Here is a 16,937-nt window from a genome sequence, read left to right on the forward strand (position 1 = left end):
ACAATCTGCAGTGTGTCTGTAGTAATTTATTTTTAAAATGTGACCATACATTTGAATAATAAATTATATGTATCCGTTTACAATATATTTTCTTTTTTCCAGATAATAACAAGTCCTTGTAGATCACTTGTAGCTAATAACGATTCATCGTAATTGAAACTGATTCCCAAAACGGAACTAGCGTGCCCTTGTAAAGTATTAACCACAGCCCTACTTCCAACTTTCTCAACATCAACAAAGTAGACGCTGCCGTCCTCACTGCCAGTAACTAAAATTATATTTTTTAAAATTACATTTCAACGCAACGTTGATGTTCTGTACCAACACAAGCTCCTTGGCGGAAAGACATGATAGGACAAAATGTTGATCTAACAATGTGTTTTTGTTGTCTGTTTTGAAAGCTTCTTTTCAACTGTAAAGTACCTTCGCCATCTAACACACTAAATTAAATTTAAGATATTTTTTCAAAACAGCGACTTATAATTACCTACCTGAATAAACATAACGAATTATTAGTTACATTTACTAAAAGTAAAGGATCACGTGCTTCTCTACTGATCCATGCTCTGTAACTTAAACTTGTTATAGCGCAGTTAGGTGAAAGCAGAATTTTCTTCGTTTTACAAAGAGCGCCATTCAGTTCACAAAACAATGATATAATCTCCCCCTAAAACATTCATCTGCTCTAAATTGTACAGTCGGTGGACAAATAAAACTGGGACAAAAATGACAATTGCATAAGTCAAAATTTACAAATTTGCATCGTTTAATTACGGCTTTATCACAAATAGGTTAACTTTGGTATGACATTTTTTGTTCGATACTGTCAGAATTTGAGAATTTATTTATAGTAGTGTACCTATATAAAAGTTTACTAAGAGTAGGGCAAACAGCGTGATCCAATTTGATTGGTGGATCACTTTTACCACAGCCTATTTATTTATTTTATTAAAATATACGTCATTGTGACATTCATTGCCGTTCGTCAAATAACAACAATGACAGGCTGCAGTGTAGAAGGATGTAAAAACAGAAGCGAAGATGGTATAATTTTCAAATCTATCCCGAAAAACCCATATAAGCGTTCTATTTGGACAAAGCACATGAATAGAACGCCACCGAAGAATGGAAGAATATGTGCAGACCATTTTTCAGAAGATCAGTGGGAAATTTATGGGAAAGTACTGAAGAAGCATGCTGCACCTTCTATTTTCGGCTTTCCGAAGTTCTCATTAAATTCAAACATAGAAGAAAAAATGTGTGCTGCGTTACCGGATAATTTAAACCAATTTAAAGAAAATTTTGATCACGTCCGTCTCCAAAAAAAAATTCAGAATTTAAAGAAGAGATTGATGATTTTTAAAGTAAATAACAAAAAATTAAGTAATGCCCTCTACTTACAAAAACGTCAAAATAAAGAACTAAAAGAAAAATTGGAAAATGTTTTTACAGAAGATCAACTTCAGGCCATTAGAACAAAAAAATTCAGAAAATGTTCAAACGAAACTTTAACCAAATCACTGAAACTTAAATTTGCATGTGGAACCAGTGGATATACCATGTTGAGAAAAATGAAATTGCCATTTCCAGCAATTCGCACATTAAATTATCATTTACAAAATTTACAGTTTAAGTCGGGAGTTTTAGATGATGTTATAAATTTTATGAAAATTAAGATAGAGACATTCAATAATGATTTTGTTAAAGATTGCATGTTAGTTTTGGATGAAATGGATATAAAGCCTGGATTAGACTATTGCGTTCAAACCGGAACATATGTTGGCAATATTACTTTCCCTCAACATAAAGGTGTAGCCAGTAAAGCTTTGGTAATTATGCTGGGAGGAATTTCAACCAGGTGGAAGCAAATAGCCGCATTCTACTACACGGGAGACAGCACCAACGGAATGATTCTAGGAGATATCCTATTAGAAATTTTTCAGAAAACCAGTGAAATAGGATTAACAATTCATTCTGTTACTTCTGATATGGGGGCTGCAAATCAAGCTATGTGGAGAAAATTTGGAATAATGGCTGGAAAACATCGTGCCACTAAAAATTTTATTATAAATCCTTCTGATGGACGAAAAATCTACTTCTTAGCAGATGGGCCACATTTATTGAAAAATATTAAGAATTGTTTGGTGCAGAACAAAAGTATACAGTTATCACGATATTTTGTAGAAAAATACAAATTACCAAGCAATCTTGTGAAAATTGAACATATAAAAACATTTTGTGATGAAGAAGAAACTGTGGATTTAAAATTTGCACCAAAATTAAGCGTCGATTTATTGAATACGGGACATTTCAACAAAATGAAAGTTTCCCATGCATTAAATGTGTTAAATTGGGACGTTAGCTGTGGGATGCGATTAGCTGCAGAATCTACCGAAGATAAATCATCTTTAACAACGGCATTTTTTATCGATATGGTTTCCAAGTGGTTTAAACTGATAAGTTCCCGGACGACGACACTGGCTTTAAGTAAATTTAATTTGAGAGTATATCAGGAAACACTATTATTTCTTGACGAATTTATAACATTATTTTCGAGTTTACAAGTAGCTCCTGATAAAAATGGAAAGGCCTTATGGAAACCTATTCAAACGGGAGTAATTCTAACAACGAAATCAATTCTAGACCTTCAAAATTTATTTTTAAATGAAAAAAAATATTCATTTTTATTAACTTCGAGATTTTCGCAAGACTGTTTAGAGAACGTTTTTTCTCAAATAAGATCCAGACATCCCGTGCCGACAGCAATTCAATTCAAACAGGATTTGAAATTGTTGTCTGTTTCTCAATATTTAGACATGCCATTTAACAACAACACAAATTATGAATATGATGAAGGAGCACCATTGACAGGTTTTTTAAATTATATTAGAATGAATCAAGATAAAAAAAATTATAATGATAATGAAACAGAAAGAAACTTGATATTACCGTCCGATTGGAATAAACATCAAAATGAACTTTCTTTGAGAGAAAAAAATGCTTTGTATAATTGTGCTGGATATGTGATAAAAACAATGAGGAAACAAAAAATTTGTCAGGATTGTATGTTGGCTTTAGGATCAAAAACTAAACGAATTACTATTAGACCTTATTCTAAATTTGTAGCTCTAAAGGAATACAAAGCAGGATGTCTGTTTTATGTGACGGACAAGACATTTCAGACTGCAATTTTAGTAGAAAAAGCATTTTCCAATTTAAAAAAATATTTAAAGAAAAATAGCTACAGCGGAAATATATTGAAAATTCTAAAGGATGGAGTTTTTGCCGATCCTGATTATCAGGCAATCAAATTTCGACGTTGTTGTAACATAAAATCAAAGTTTGCATTAAAATTGATGGTTTATCGTTTAAAAATTTATACTGCGAAATTAAAAAGGGAAATCAGAATCCGCCAAAAAATTAAATGGTCCAGCAAGAGTCATGCCATGAGGGATATGGTTCAAAATTTAAAACAATAGATTCGTATTTAGTATTTAAATGAATGTTTAAGCAAAAATATTTATTATTGTTCAATAAAATATTGTTTGGTTTGGTTTTCCAGTATTTTTTATTTTTTTATTTATTCTGATCCGTTAAAAGAAACTCTTGTGACGCTACTGACCTAATGACATTAAACTGACATAAATTTGGATCAAAAATAGTTGTCAAATGTACGCGTTTGCCCTACTCTTAGTAAACTTTTATATAGGTACACTAATTTATAGTAATACTTAGTCATGGCACCATTACTGTCGATGACCATTTGCAGTCGACGAGGCATAGAAGACACTAAATCCCGCGTATATGCCGGTGTAATTTGCTGCCAGGTGTCGACAATCTTCTGTTGAAGTTCTTCAACAGTGTTAGGACGAAAGTCGTTCTCGTACATTAGAGACGTCATACGTCCCCAAACATTCTCTATCGGATTCAAGTCGGGGCTCTTGGAAGGCCATGGTAAACAATTAACTCTTTCCTGTTCCAAGTATTGTCTCACAATTCTGGCCCTGTGTATAGGACAGTTATCATCCTGGAATATAAAATTTTGCTCGCCAAATATAGGGATGTCTGAAGGAAGCATAAGTTCGTTCAAAATCCTCACGTATACGGGAGCATTTAGTCTCTCCTGTACGATTGTGCATATTCCAGGACCTCTGCCACTGATCCAGGCCCATAAATTCACAGAAAATCGACCACTTTGGTTGTATGTCCGGACGTATTGCTCATCATATCGTGTTCCAACAGGTCTATACACACGTAGGCCGTAGGCGTCCGCTATGAGAAGACTGAAACGTCTTCTCATCCGAAAATACTACCTGTTCCCATAAATTGTTTTGGTGAACATATTCTTGAGCAAACATTAGTCGCTGTCTTTTATTTTCATCACTCAAAAATAATTTGTTTGCCGCGCATCTGTTTTTCAGTTCAGTTTGCCGGATTCGCCTTCTTGCAGTCTTTAGCGAGGCAGGAAAATTACTTTGTTGTCTAGCTCTTATAGCTGACTGAAATGGGTTAAGGCGAAGAACGTTAACAAGTGCTAAGTCGTCATCAACAGTGGTAGTTTTCGGGCGGCCCGTACCTGGTCTTCATTTAATGTTGCCAAAGTCTCGAATTTTTTGTTTGGCCAGCTGAATGGTATTTTTGCTAACATGCATTTCGTTGGCAATTGCACGTACACTAATACCATTTGCGAAGCGTTGTGTAATCAGTTGTTTTTGGATTTCTGTTAGCTGTGGCATTTATTGTCAATTTGATGCCTTGTCAATTAATCAATTGACACTGACAAATATATTGACAATTCAATAGTCTGATATACCATGACCAACTTCATTCATATCCGCTTCGCTTCTATATGGCCGTTTCAATTTTGAATTTTACATGCAATCAAATGTTCCCATTTGATGGACATCTACTAGCGACATCTCCTCAACAAACAATCAAACTACAACTGAATTTGACATTAACGTCAAGGTCAATGGCCTCATTTTTATGTTATTACTGTTATCAGCCCATTAAAAAAAAAAAAACACGAAGACGAAAATGTTGGGTTTAATTTAACTAGATGACAACACTAACAAAACACATTTTTAAAGGTAAGAGCACTATTTATAACTTCAAAACTTTTCATCTCAGTGGTTTACTGTGCAAGCTTACTCTTTAAAGAATCCATTTATTCTACAAAAATATTACTAAGGACTGGTTTCGCAGCTGTTTTAATAATAACATTGCATACTGCAGCTTTGTGGTCTGCACAGGAAAACGCTGAATTTTGAAGGAGGTGATCATACAGCAAGTCATGCAAATGAGTACATGGTTTCTCATATTGTAGAAATGGTACCTAACAGTTTTTGTATTATATTCGCAATTCTCAATAATGCCTACAAATGAATCACTGGGATACAGCAATTGACTCTGATTTTGAAGGGCTATTAATCTTAACAAAGATCCTAGTATGATGGTGGATAAAAGTGACATAAAAGATCACTTTGCCAAATTTGTATTGTATATGTATTGTTTTGCAGGGAAGAAGCAGGTTCATTTTCATCTGGGGCCTGGGTCAGGATGTGAATTCGTACAAACAACAACAGGGTTCTAAAATAACCAAAGAAAACATTTTGCATGTTGTATACATATTTTGGATCTGAATTCCTACAAATACGAATGGGACAGCATCTTTAGTGAGTGTCACTTTTTTTGAAGATGATCTGTAATTTTGTTGAGATCTGTAATACCATTTAATAAACTACCTTCTATAAGAAATTTTATTATTCAAAAAATACTACAAGATCTTTTAAGAGACTTTAGCAATTTGTTTCTCTGATCAGAATCGCTTGGAAATTGGAAAAAAGGCTTCAAATTTCCACAAATAAAACACTCTGCCCATTTTGTTAAAAAAACAACTAAACAGTCCCGAATTTATTTAAACTTTAGAATGAATAAGTTGTCAACTTGACGGAAGATGGCGACACATGATGCACGTTTCATGGACTACTTTGCGGGAACAAATTTTTGCTAAATTGAGACGGCCATATAGAAGCGAAGCGAATATGAATGAAGTTGGTCATGGATATACATAGATTAAATTTTGAGTGTCCCAGTTTTATTTGTCCACCGACCGTACGTAAACACATAACATATTATGTTGAATAGATTAAATAATTAACAAAAAAAAATCGTGGGTTTAAAGGATACATACCTTGTCATTTCCTACCCAAAAAATTTTTCCACTGGTATCTGAAGCCAAACTCAATACTCTTCCTCCAATTTTGCAAATATTTTTCATAAATCTACCAGTTGAGACATTGGCGATCTTCAGTTCACCTCTATTATTACCAGTCTTAAGTTTGTATTAAGGTCATATGAACTGAGTTGAATTATAATAAAAAAACTCACTTATACAGGGTTAGTGATGTAAGTTATTTCTGAAATTTTTGTAAACGCAACCCAAAATACTAATGACACATGCCCCTTGATGCGATATTTTATTTGATTTAAGTTAGTGATCAAAGCAACAAATGAAAAATTTATGGAAACGTGAAGATGACAGTACATTTATTATGTCGCACCACGCATTAACATGAAAAACATTTTGAAAGTGTCTCCTTAATCCATCTGAGATTTTCTTGCCTATAATAATGAGCATAATGACGGTTTACGTCTCCGTTACTCCTAAATCTGGCCTCGTCGCTGCACCAGGTCTGTTTGAAAAATAAGTTCCCGTCCTCAATGATCTTTTGCATGAACTGGCAAAATTGGACCCGTTTCGGAAAATATAGGCTTCAGTTCTTGTACCAAGGAGACATCTATTTAGTAGGTGTAAAGTGAAGGTAGGGGGTGAAGCGCAAAGAATACACCCTACCTATAATCCATCACAAAACTCCCGACAATTTTGACATTTCGAGCTTCCCAAAATGATATAATTAATGATTATCTTTTGAAATTTGGGTCGGTAATATGATTAGGTCCTACATATACTATACAGCCAATTAAAATATTAGATGGTCAGTACCTACTTATGAAATAAACTAAGCAATTTACATTTAAAAGTGCAAATGTCACTGGATTTTCTGAATAGGTAGTACATAGATGCAGGTACTTCCTCCACTGCCTGAATTACTTACAGCTATTTCATTTTCAGGATTCCATATCAATTTTTTTTCTAGTCCTAAACGTTTCAGGGACTGGGTGAATTCGATTCGGGTACATTTGGACGTAACGATCATGATGACAATTAACCTCGCGAATTCTGTCAGGCAAAGCAATCGTGGTTTACATGTTCAATTTTTTTTTTAAAGTTGATGAAGCAAGTGATTGACGATATATGTATTTTGGGTTGCATAATTTTTTTTCCGTATAAAATAAAATTTGGTGAATATTTTGATAAATAACATTTTTTCTTATCACAGTTATTGCCATTGCAACTATTAAGTATTAACAGAAACAGAAAACATAAATTAATTAAGAAAAATAACTAATTCAACAAAACAATAGCTAAGGATACAATGAATAAATTATTATTAATGGGCTGGAACATACAGCACAGAAGCTGGGAATTGTTTGAATCTTGAACTATTCTTAAGCAACTATAATCTGACACTTTCCATACTCTACAGGTTCCATCTAATGAACTACTAACTATTAGATCATTATTTGCTGACCAATCGAATCCTGCATCACCAGTCTCCTTATTTTTAATACTGTACATGAAAAGTTCAACACATATACTAACCTGTTACAGTTTTGGAATGTCCTTTTAAAATTGCTGAAATTAATGGTGGTTTAATTGTGACATCACATATTGATAAAGTTGAATCTACAGAACTACAACAAATTTTTGATTTATCATTGTTAGCAAACTTGATCATTGTAACAGCTTCAGTATGCTACAAAAAAAAAACCCAAGAAACTGTCATGTGGTATAATACTTTTATTATCAAATTTACCTGATCGAAAATATGGTGAACACCAACAAAAGCATAATTTTCAGCTATTGAAGTGCCACCCACCATAGCTCTTGATGCTTCAGCTTGTTTAGTTGGTACTAAATATCCTCTTGGTGTAACCACTGATGTGTTATGATCTGTTGATATACTACTCTGAGAACAAAATATTCATAAATTATTATTTATATTTTGAATTAAGTAAAGTAACTTTTTACAGATCTCGACAAATTAGATGAGCCTGTTTCTATCCCTGAAGAGCCATATCGTTGCGCTAAAAGCGTTGCACGTAAACGAAGATATTGTTTCCATCGCTCTGGATCACGTTGAGTTTCTCGTAATAACTGACTACGGCGTCTTATATACAAAGTCCCTACAAGCACTCGCTTCACTCATTTATATTAACTAAAATTATTTGATTTACTGAAGTTTGGACTTCCTGGAGCCCTGTGAGCATTATATCGAGCATCCAAAGCAAATACTTGCTGTTGAAATGCTGTGGTCATCGTAATATTTAATAATTCTAATAGATTTAAGGATCAATTAAACGGTATGCAAAATTATTGTGTACAAATAATCATAACAATTAATTTCATGTTCCACCTAAATTTGAGGTTATATACATATTAAACGTAGACGTGCTCACTGCTTATGCATGTTTTTTGTATGTTAATTCTTCGATTCAATCTTCACCACAATTATGTGCCACAAGCCAACAACTACCACAACCACAGAACACCACCTTTTTTTTAACAAACACTTCAGTTCAGTTGGACCTAACATAACCTTATCTACATTTAAGTGTTTATGTATTATAAACACGATTAAACAATCAACACTTCACCAGTTTTTTTTGTTTTTAGGTGTTCAGTTGATTTATTATTTTGAAAAAATATACCTATTTATATACTGTGCTATAACTGTAATTTAAAAATAACAAGTAAGGCCCATTCATTTTAAACACTTTATTTGCTGAAATAAAAATTATTTTTATTAAAAATAACAAATCACTGTTCAATGTCCATGTTACATTCTATTTAAAAAAAAACAGTAAATTAAAAAATACATATATCTTAAATACAAAATGTGTTAAAAATTACAACAAAGTTCAAGTAGATGACTGTTTGTAATTTTTTGTACTAAGCATTTTCTTCCCACACATGGCACATATTCCCTTTTTGTAAGCACAAGATTGACAATAATGTGATCCCACTTGGTGTACTTTCTGCCTACATATCCTACATAAATAAGAATATAGTAATCATAAATCTGTGTGAAGTTTATTCAACTGAATTTTCACCTGCAAGTCTCAAATTTTGATGTGTATGGGTTAAATCTATTTTTATTTCCAGTTAAGGCTTTGTTTTCATTAACTTTTCTTCCACCTGATTCTGTCGTGTTTCTTGCTCCACTCTTCCAAGGATCTGGTGTAATAACTTTACCTAACTTTTTTTCACACTTTTCACAGACCATTATGTAGACGTCAAGTTTGTTCAAATGAAATTTATAAAACTAAAACAATAGTAATCAGATATTTTAGTCTGACAGAAACCAAAAGTTGGGTTAGAAGCACCCACATTTTGACAACAATATAATCATAGATAGAAAAGATATCTATACTGTCCACTCATAGATTGCTTGACATAAATGTTAGAGCACAGTATAACCAGTAGAGACACGAAATGACAAGTCCATAAGAAAAACATTGGGTCGTAATGAACACGACTAAATGACGGTTTGGGTAGTAAAGTCCTTGAAAATGGTTTGAATTCGTTTGAAATTTGTGGTGGTAGTCCTGAATCACTATGGATTCTCTGATTAATAAACGTAAATTCCACTAAAACTTTCTGTATTTTGTATGTATAAGGAGTTGCCTATTCACATCCCACGCTGTGTGAGAAGTGACGGTTTGGGTAGTAAAAGTCAATAAGGGTCACGTTCGCAAATCAAGCTTTCTGTCGCTACTGGTTATTATACTGTGGTTAGAGGTTGTTTTTGTCATGACCAACTTCATTAAACTATGTTATGGCCATCCCAAATGTCGAAAAAAAGTAAACCAAATGACAAGTCGATGATGGACATGGACAACACAGTAAACCTATAGAACGCAAACTCCCAAAGTTTTTTGTGCCCCGACGCCATCTACTGGCTTGTGGTAGGTGCAAAATAAGACACAGCCAGCTGGATATCCTGGCTTTTTTATTTATTATTTTAAAGTCAGTGCTCGAAATGGACCGGAACGCAACGGAACGCCGTTCCGATTCGTCATTAAAGTCATGCTTTGCGTTCCGTTTCGTAAAATTTTCGAAAAAATGGTTTCGTTTCGTTATTAGTCTAATAAATTGTACCTCCCAGGCTCGATCTTATTTGTATTATTGTCTATGCAAACAATGGATTTGGTGTTTGGTGCCGACATCGGCACTGGACACAAAATTCTGGGAAACTGCGGCCCGCAACATGTGTGATGCATCTTTGTCTCGGACTTTGCTGCAAGTCGGAAGCAATAAATTAAGAATTGATCTTTTCTCTATAAGACACTTCAGTCCTTTTCGTTATTCCATTCTATTTTCAGTATCGTTTGCGACAGTTTTAGTGATAACTGTGTTTGCTGTCTATAACTGTGTCATACAGCGACAGTGTGTGCTGTTAATTAAATTTAGTTTATGAATTATATTTGTCTAAATAAAACATAATAACAAACTATTTCTGGTGCCAACAGTAAAATCATACTTTTTAATTTTTTACGAGGTAAGCCACTTTTAAATACTTTTTAATTTAAATTAAAAAAAATGTATTGACAGTTTACATTAAAAAAAAATTGCTACAATGGATGCATTTTTGATCAACTGGGTTAAAAAATCAGAAAAACGCCAAGCCAACACCGAACTTGAAACCGATAATTCATGTTCATCTTCTAAAAAGCCGCGTATTAAAGAAGAAGTTGTCTCTAAAATTGTGTTAGAGACACCTGTACTAAACGATATTAATTGTGAAGATGCTGATTTTGATTTACCAGTGTGTTGGAATAAAACACAGGCAAATAATTTTCAAAGTGCAAATGACTGGTTGAGCATAAAAAACAAAAGTTTGGGTTGTAGAGTGTGTAAAGAAATCAAAACACTCGGAGCTTACGCGGATAAAAATCTGCGACTTTCGACAGTATGGCAAGATTGTCTTGTGCAACCTAACTGCACCACTAAGGAATCTCAACAATCTAGCTTAAGAAAAAAAATTTTTGAACATAAAAAAAGTGAGGCTCATAATAAAGCTTTGGAGATTTCTACGCAGCTTAAAAAAAAAGAAATTGATTGTCAAGTCGAAAATATGCATGAAAAACATTTTTCAACAACCGAAAAAGTATTTCGAACGGTTTACAAAATCGTCAAAAATCAAAGACCGTTTGTCGATTTACCACATGAGGTTGATCTACAAGTTTTAAACGGAATTTCACTGGGTAAAATTCTTCATTCTGACAAAACCTGTGCTGCAATTGCCAGTCATATCGCCACAGAAATGAAGAAAAACATTTGCAAAGATATCATTAGCACAAAGAAAAAAATATCTGTTTTAATAGATGAGTCAACAACTCTCAGTAAACGAACCGTGTTGATAGTTGTTCTAAGAGTACTTTTTGAAGACATACCTGGAGACCCTTATACGTTCAATCTAGATCTAATAGAACTTTCTGACGCATCTGCGGAAAGCATTACCAAGGAACTATTGAGATGTTTAAATGAACATGGCTTCGACGAATTTTTTTTAAAACACTGTTTTATTGCCTTTGCTTCTGACGGAGCTTCCGTAATGCTCGGCAAAAATTCCGGAGTAGCCACACGTTTGAAAACAATGTTTCCAAATTTAGTAGTGTGGCATTGTTCTAACCATCGACTAGAGCTTGCTGTAAATGACGTTGTGGATGAAGTTTATGGAATAAATCATTTCAAGATATTTATGGATAAATTGTACACCCTATACCACCAATCTCCAAAAAATCAAAATGAACTTCGAGAAGCTGCAAATTCTTTGGTTCCGAAATTTTAAAAATTGGTCGAATTTTAAGTGTCCGTTGGGTAGCATCTAGCAGACGTACCGTGAATGCTGTCCTCAAAAATTATCCCGCACTTTGTGAACACTTTAACAGAGCTTCCACGGATATGTCTAGGGATGCAAGAGAAAGAAGCAAATATGATGGTCTCAAAAAAATGATCACATCCGTTAAATTTGTAGCAAATTTAAATGCTATGTCCGATGCATTAGACGAGTTAGGTGATTTATCTGAATTTTTACAAAGACGTAACATTACGTTAATTGATGCCGACAAAGCTGTAAGAACTACCATTCGTGTACTAGATTCTATGGCAAATGAGCCTGGTCCTAAACTTTCTGAAGTTCAGAATGCTCTAAATGTAAAAGAGTTTAAAGGGGTTCCGTTACATGACGGAAAAGTAAAAATTATCAACACCGCACAGTTTTTTAGAAGTTTAGCCAATAATCTGAGAAATCGAATGATGACGTCAAGTTCCTCCCACGTCAGTAGTAATGCTGGAAATGACAATTCAATAAAACAATATAATTTTTTACTGAAAAATCTGGAGGTTTTGAATCCAAAAAATTGGCCAAAATCTGATGACGATGAAGTGGACATAACATACGGAGATAAAGAGGTTCGCCAGCTTTGTGATCAATTCATTTTAGAAGAACAAGTGCAAGGTATAATTTAAATGTTTTTTAAATGAATATAATTAGATATATTTTATCTCTGTTGTAGATATTATTCGTGGTTTTCGAGCATTTAAAATGAACAGAGGAGAAGGGGACATTCCAGAAGACTTTAAGCCTCTCTTAAAAGCGGTGGCAACGATCCCTATTTCAACAAGTGAATGTGAAAGAAATTTCAGTTCAATGAATGAGATCGAAGACTGTGGCAGGATTAGTTTTTATTAATTGTGTTGGTCCCCCGTTATCAAAATTTAACCCTCAGTCATACGTTCGTTCATGGCTGACTAAAGGCCATCACTCTGCAGATGATGCGGCAAGCCGCAGACGAATAATAAAAGAGGACAATACTTATAAGTCATTATGGAAATTATTATAAAACTTAGAATGTTATGGAACAAAAAGTATATACATATTATATTAGTTTGAGCAAGTCTACACGTTTGAATAGTAAAAACCAACATTTTTCTTAATTTTTTTTTTATTCGATTTTAAAACAATCGTTCCGTTTCGTAATTTTGTCCATTTCGAGCCCTGTTTAAAGTAAATTATTTATGAAACTAAAAGACTACATTTATTTTGAGGTTTTTATTTTTAATCTTTTTCGATACATTTCCGTTGCATTTTTATAAATTTTGGTTTGGTATTTCTTGCATCCTCACCCAAAATTTTGCTGTTTATTTTCATCGAATTTTGCATGAAGTTTTATACGTTTTCGGTTCATAACAGTCCGAATTTTGGATCGACATTTTGCCTTTTTAAAATTGAATTGAATTGAAGTTGAATATGCTGAGCTTTTCTTATTTTCTTTTTGAAACTTTCACATCATAAGAATTTATATCTTCTACTTCATTACTACATAAAACAGGAGTTACACAATTATAGTGTCTTCAGTTGAAACGTCGTAGATCAGTAGATCGGATGAAAATTCTATAAAAAGTAGTTTTCAGTTAAAATATAATTATCAATATTTTTTTACAATTACTGGAAGTAAATCTGGACTGGAAAAGGAGGGAAGTTGTATCGAGGGTACGGCCACATTCGTTCGTGCCGAAGTCTTTGCTGGTAAAATGAAGTCCACACACAGTGTAGCTGTTATACCAACACTTTCATAGGTTCCAAAGATGATAACTGCTTGTTACCAGTCTTTTTAATACATTCCATAAAACGCCCAGGATATTTAATTGGATTTGGAAATCTATGGCGAGTTCTACATGGTTTATAATACCTTTGCACGGTGCAAAGTCTCACAATAGTAAACTTATTACTTATGACCCTTATGACTTGATATGTCAAAATATAATTTTTTTAAATTTTGGCATAAGTTTCCGCGATTTTTATTTTTATAAAACCGCAGCGTCCCCTGGCGGCTTGTGGTGGGTGCGTTTCCAAAAAAAACAGGGAAAATGCATAGGAGTTTGCGTTCTATAGGTTTACTGTGTTGTCTATGATGATGGAGATGAAGTGGCGATATCTAGTGAAATTTAGAATAACCACACATTTAAAAAGTTAAATACCAGGTTATGTTATATGTCATTTCATTGTCAAAAACTGTCAGTTTATACGTTTTCGTCGTCATAAAAGTATAAACTGACAGTTTTTGACAATGAAATGGCATATATACTCAATTTCATATAAATGTGCATCTAAGCAAGCCATGAAAATCAGATTTTCTGTTGGTAGTAAAGCTAAAGCTAGTGACTTTGACTTTCAAAGTTGCTTGCTCTGCGCGAACCCGATTTGACAAATTTTTCAGTTTTTGTCCATTTTAACATTGCTGATTTCAAAAGCAATGTTACGTCTTTTTACTGATTAAATTAAAGTAATTCTTATTTGTTTTTGTCTTTGTATTTTTACCAAGTAAAGATTTATTGGACATGACCTTCATAAATGTGACTTTTGTAATGTAACTAAATTAAAGGTGCTTTTACAAATGCACAGTTCACTTGATGAACATTTATATGAAATCAATTATAACATAACCTGATATTTAACTTTTTAAATGTGTGGTTATTCTAAATTTCACTAGATATCGCCACTTCATCTCCATCACATGACCAACTTTATTAAACTATGTTAACGAATTTCTTTTCTATAGTCTATTTTTTCCTGGTAGGCGCGTGCGTGCGCATTTACAAAATCCTGCAACGAAATGCGACTTTCCTATTGGTTACTTTATTTTTCTACTTACACTAGAGAAATGTGCAATATTACAGTGTTCTGTACTGTCAATCAGGTCCAAGCTGCCATTTTGGTTTCATCGTGTCTTAGTTTTCCTTTCGTGTTTTGTGTTTGTTTTGTGTTGTGTCCGTTTATTTATTTAAAAAAAAAAACAGTCTTAGAGGTTAAGAAATTTTTATATGTCAACAAGATGTCTTAATTTCGACCACCAAACGGCGTAAGTTGGATTTATGCTAACATCAAGTAACAGTTTTTTATTAATGCATATTTATAGCAAATTTCTAACAAGCCCAGAAAGAAATGATCGTTAAAGTATTTCGTGGGATCTCCAAGGATTTTGCCGAGTTAACCAAGACGGCTCAAATGGAAAAAACTGCAGATTATAGGTACTGGTATTGATTTCTGAGTTTTTTTGTTGTTGTATCACAGCTTAATTACTTTGTGTTGAAGGTTGTGGATTTAGAACCATTCAATGATACTTGGCGGAAGAAAAGAAGTGTGGGCAATTACAGGCACCGAAGAAACCTGATAGGAAATGGATGAACATCAAAAATATCTCATTCGAAAAACAGTGCACTCATTTTTCTCTACAAACAGAATTCCTACAATTGATGCTGTGTACAGGGAAGTGCAAAACAATGAAGAAATTCCAAACATCAGTCGTTCTAAGCTTTATAATGTTTTACATGAATTAAAATTCAAGTAAGTACATACATTGTTTTCAATTAACTGTAAACATTGAAATCTATGTTTATTTCAAATAGCACAAATAACGAAACAGAAAAAGCCTGTTAATAGAAAGAGAAGACATATCTTGGCGAAGAAGATATTTACGGGAAATAAAAAAAATACGCCAAGAAGGGAGACCTTTTATCTTGCAAGATACATGGTTATTAAATGATTATAGTCGAAGCAGGCCATGTCCATGTTATGAAATTTTTGCCGCTTTCATGTGAACTGACAATTATTGTCGATGTCACTGTAATTTTTTTTAGGTGAAAAATGCGGTGTTGATTATTTTATTTTATTTTTTTTTTAAATTAACGATTGAATCCAAAAGTATCGAGTTGTTTTGTACCCAATTTAACTCCTGTGTGTATAAAATAAAAAATGTACATATAATATTTGTTATCAATTTTTCCACGAGTTGATTCATAAACTTTTTTGTTTACATTTTACAAATTATACAAACATTAAATCATAAACATGAGTTTTAATCTGCAACCACAAATACTGATCCCCCTAGATAATACGCAACCAAAAATACTAACAATTCCTGCATCCTGCTAAAAATCTTAGCTATGTGATTCTACCTTTCGGAGATGCGCACGCACGCGCCTACCAGGAAAAAATAGACTTTAGTACCACAAATTTCCCGAAGAACCTCAAACTATTCAGCTCTAACTCCACTGTCGCTGGGAAATTGAAATAAAGGTTTATCAGAATTGCTACAAATAACGCATTTAATGAGCATTTTCAGAGTTTTTTGATTGACAAAAATTCAAATTTGACGGCAATTTTACCTTGATGTCTAACAAACAGATGGCACCACTTCATCACTATCCATGACATACTTCATACGAAGCCCATTTTAATGGAATTGGAATGGCCATAACATAGTTTAATGAAGTTGGTCATGTCCATCACATGACCAACTTCATTAAACTATGTTAACGAATTTCTTTTCTAGTACCACAAATTTCCCAAAGAACCTCAAACCATTCAGCTCTAACTCCACTGTCGCTGGGAAATTGAAATAAAGGTTTATCAGAATTGCCACAAATAACGCATTTAATGAGCATTTTCAGAGTTTTTTGATTGACAAAAATTCAAATTTGACGACAATTTTACCTTGATGTCTAACAAACAGATGGCACCACTTCATCACTATCCATGACATACTTCATACGAAGCCCATTTTAATGGAATTGGAATGGCCATAACATAGTTTAATGAAGTTGGTCATGGTTTTTGTAAGAGGTACACACCATATCATGGCCTCCTAGATTCATAAGAGACGCGTCTCTTATGAATCTAGGAGGTCGTGCACCATATAGTTGCGCAGTAAACCAACGTTGTTTTGCTCGTGCCCAACTCTGCTAA

At 33.5% G+C, this 16,937-nt stretch overlaps 3 protein-coding genes and 1 long non-coding RNA gene across 6 annotated transcripts; 2 read left to right on the top strand and 2 right to left on the bottom strand.

The window, feature by feature from the left end:
• Positions 1-11: 11 nt before the first annotated feature.
• LOC138141158 (WD repeat-containing protein 13-like) lies at positions 12-8,765 on the bottom strand. The gene is made up of 9 exons (XM_069061824.1): positions 8,362-8,765; positions 8,156-8,310; positions 7,941-8,093; positions 7,727-7,880; positions 7,499-7,665; positions 6,194-6,334; positions 492-667; positions 322-440; positions 12-268 (listed from the first exon to the last, which is right to left on the bottom strand). Exons 1-9 carry the CDS (start codon positions 8,441-8,443, stop codon positions 78-80), a joined length of 1,338 nt encoding a protein of 445 aa, XP_068917925.1. The 5' UTR covers positions 8,444-8,765; the 3' UTR covers positions 12-77.
• A 117-nt stretch (positions 8,766-8,882) lies between these two features.
• On the bottom strand, positions 8,883-9,548 carry LOC138141161 (cysteine-rich PDZ-binding protein). The gene is made up of 2 exons (XM_069061827.1): positions 9,238-9,548; positions 8,883-9,175 (listed from the first exon to the last, which is right to left on the bottom strand). Exons 1-2 carry the CDS (start codon positions 9,408-9,410, stop codon positions 9,046-9,048), a joined length of 303 nt encoding a protein of 100 aa, XP_068917928.1. The 5' UTR covers positions 9,411-9,548; the 3' UTR covers positions 8,883-9,045.
• A 625-nt stretch (positions 9,549-10,173) lies between these two features.
• LOC138136987 (E3 SUMO-protein ligase KIAA1586-like) lies at positions 10,174-13,086 on the top strand. The gene is made up of 2 exons (XM_069056292.1): positions 10,174-12,647; positions 12,706-13,086. Exon 1 carries the CDS (start codon positions 10,764-10,766, stop codon positions 11,976-11,978), a length of 1,215 nt encoding a protein of 404 aa, XP_068912393.1. The 5' UTR covers positions 10,174-10,763; the 3' UTR covers positions 11,979-12,647; positions 12,706-13,086.
• Positions 13,087-14,747: 1,661 nt separating this feature from the next.
• Positions 14,748-16,039, top strand: LOC138125873 (uncharacterized). 3 transcript variants are annotated; one of them, XR_011157545.1, is made up of 4 exons: positions 14,748-15,051; positions 15,109-15,226; positions 15,285-15,536; positions 15,599-16,039. It is a non-coding gene; the product is annotated as an uncharacterized lncRNA (long non-coding RNA). The 3 variants fall into 3 exon arrangements; XR_011157544.1 differs by having other exon boundaries at positions 15,109-15,220; XR_011157543.1 differs by having other exon boundaries at positions 15,109-15,536.
• Positions 16,040-16,937: the final 898 nt, after the last annotated feature.

The sequence above is a fragment of the Tenebrio molitor genome, chromosome 1, assembly GCF_963966145.1.
Source record: "Tenebrio molitor chromosome 1, icTenMoli1.1, whole genome shotgun sequence".
NCBI classification, from domain to species: Eukaryota; Metazoa; Arthropoda; class Insecta; order Coleoptera; family Tenebrionidae; genus Tenebrio; species Tenebrio molitor.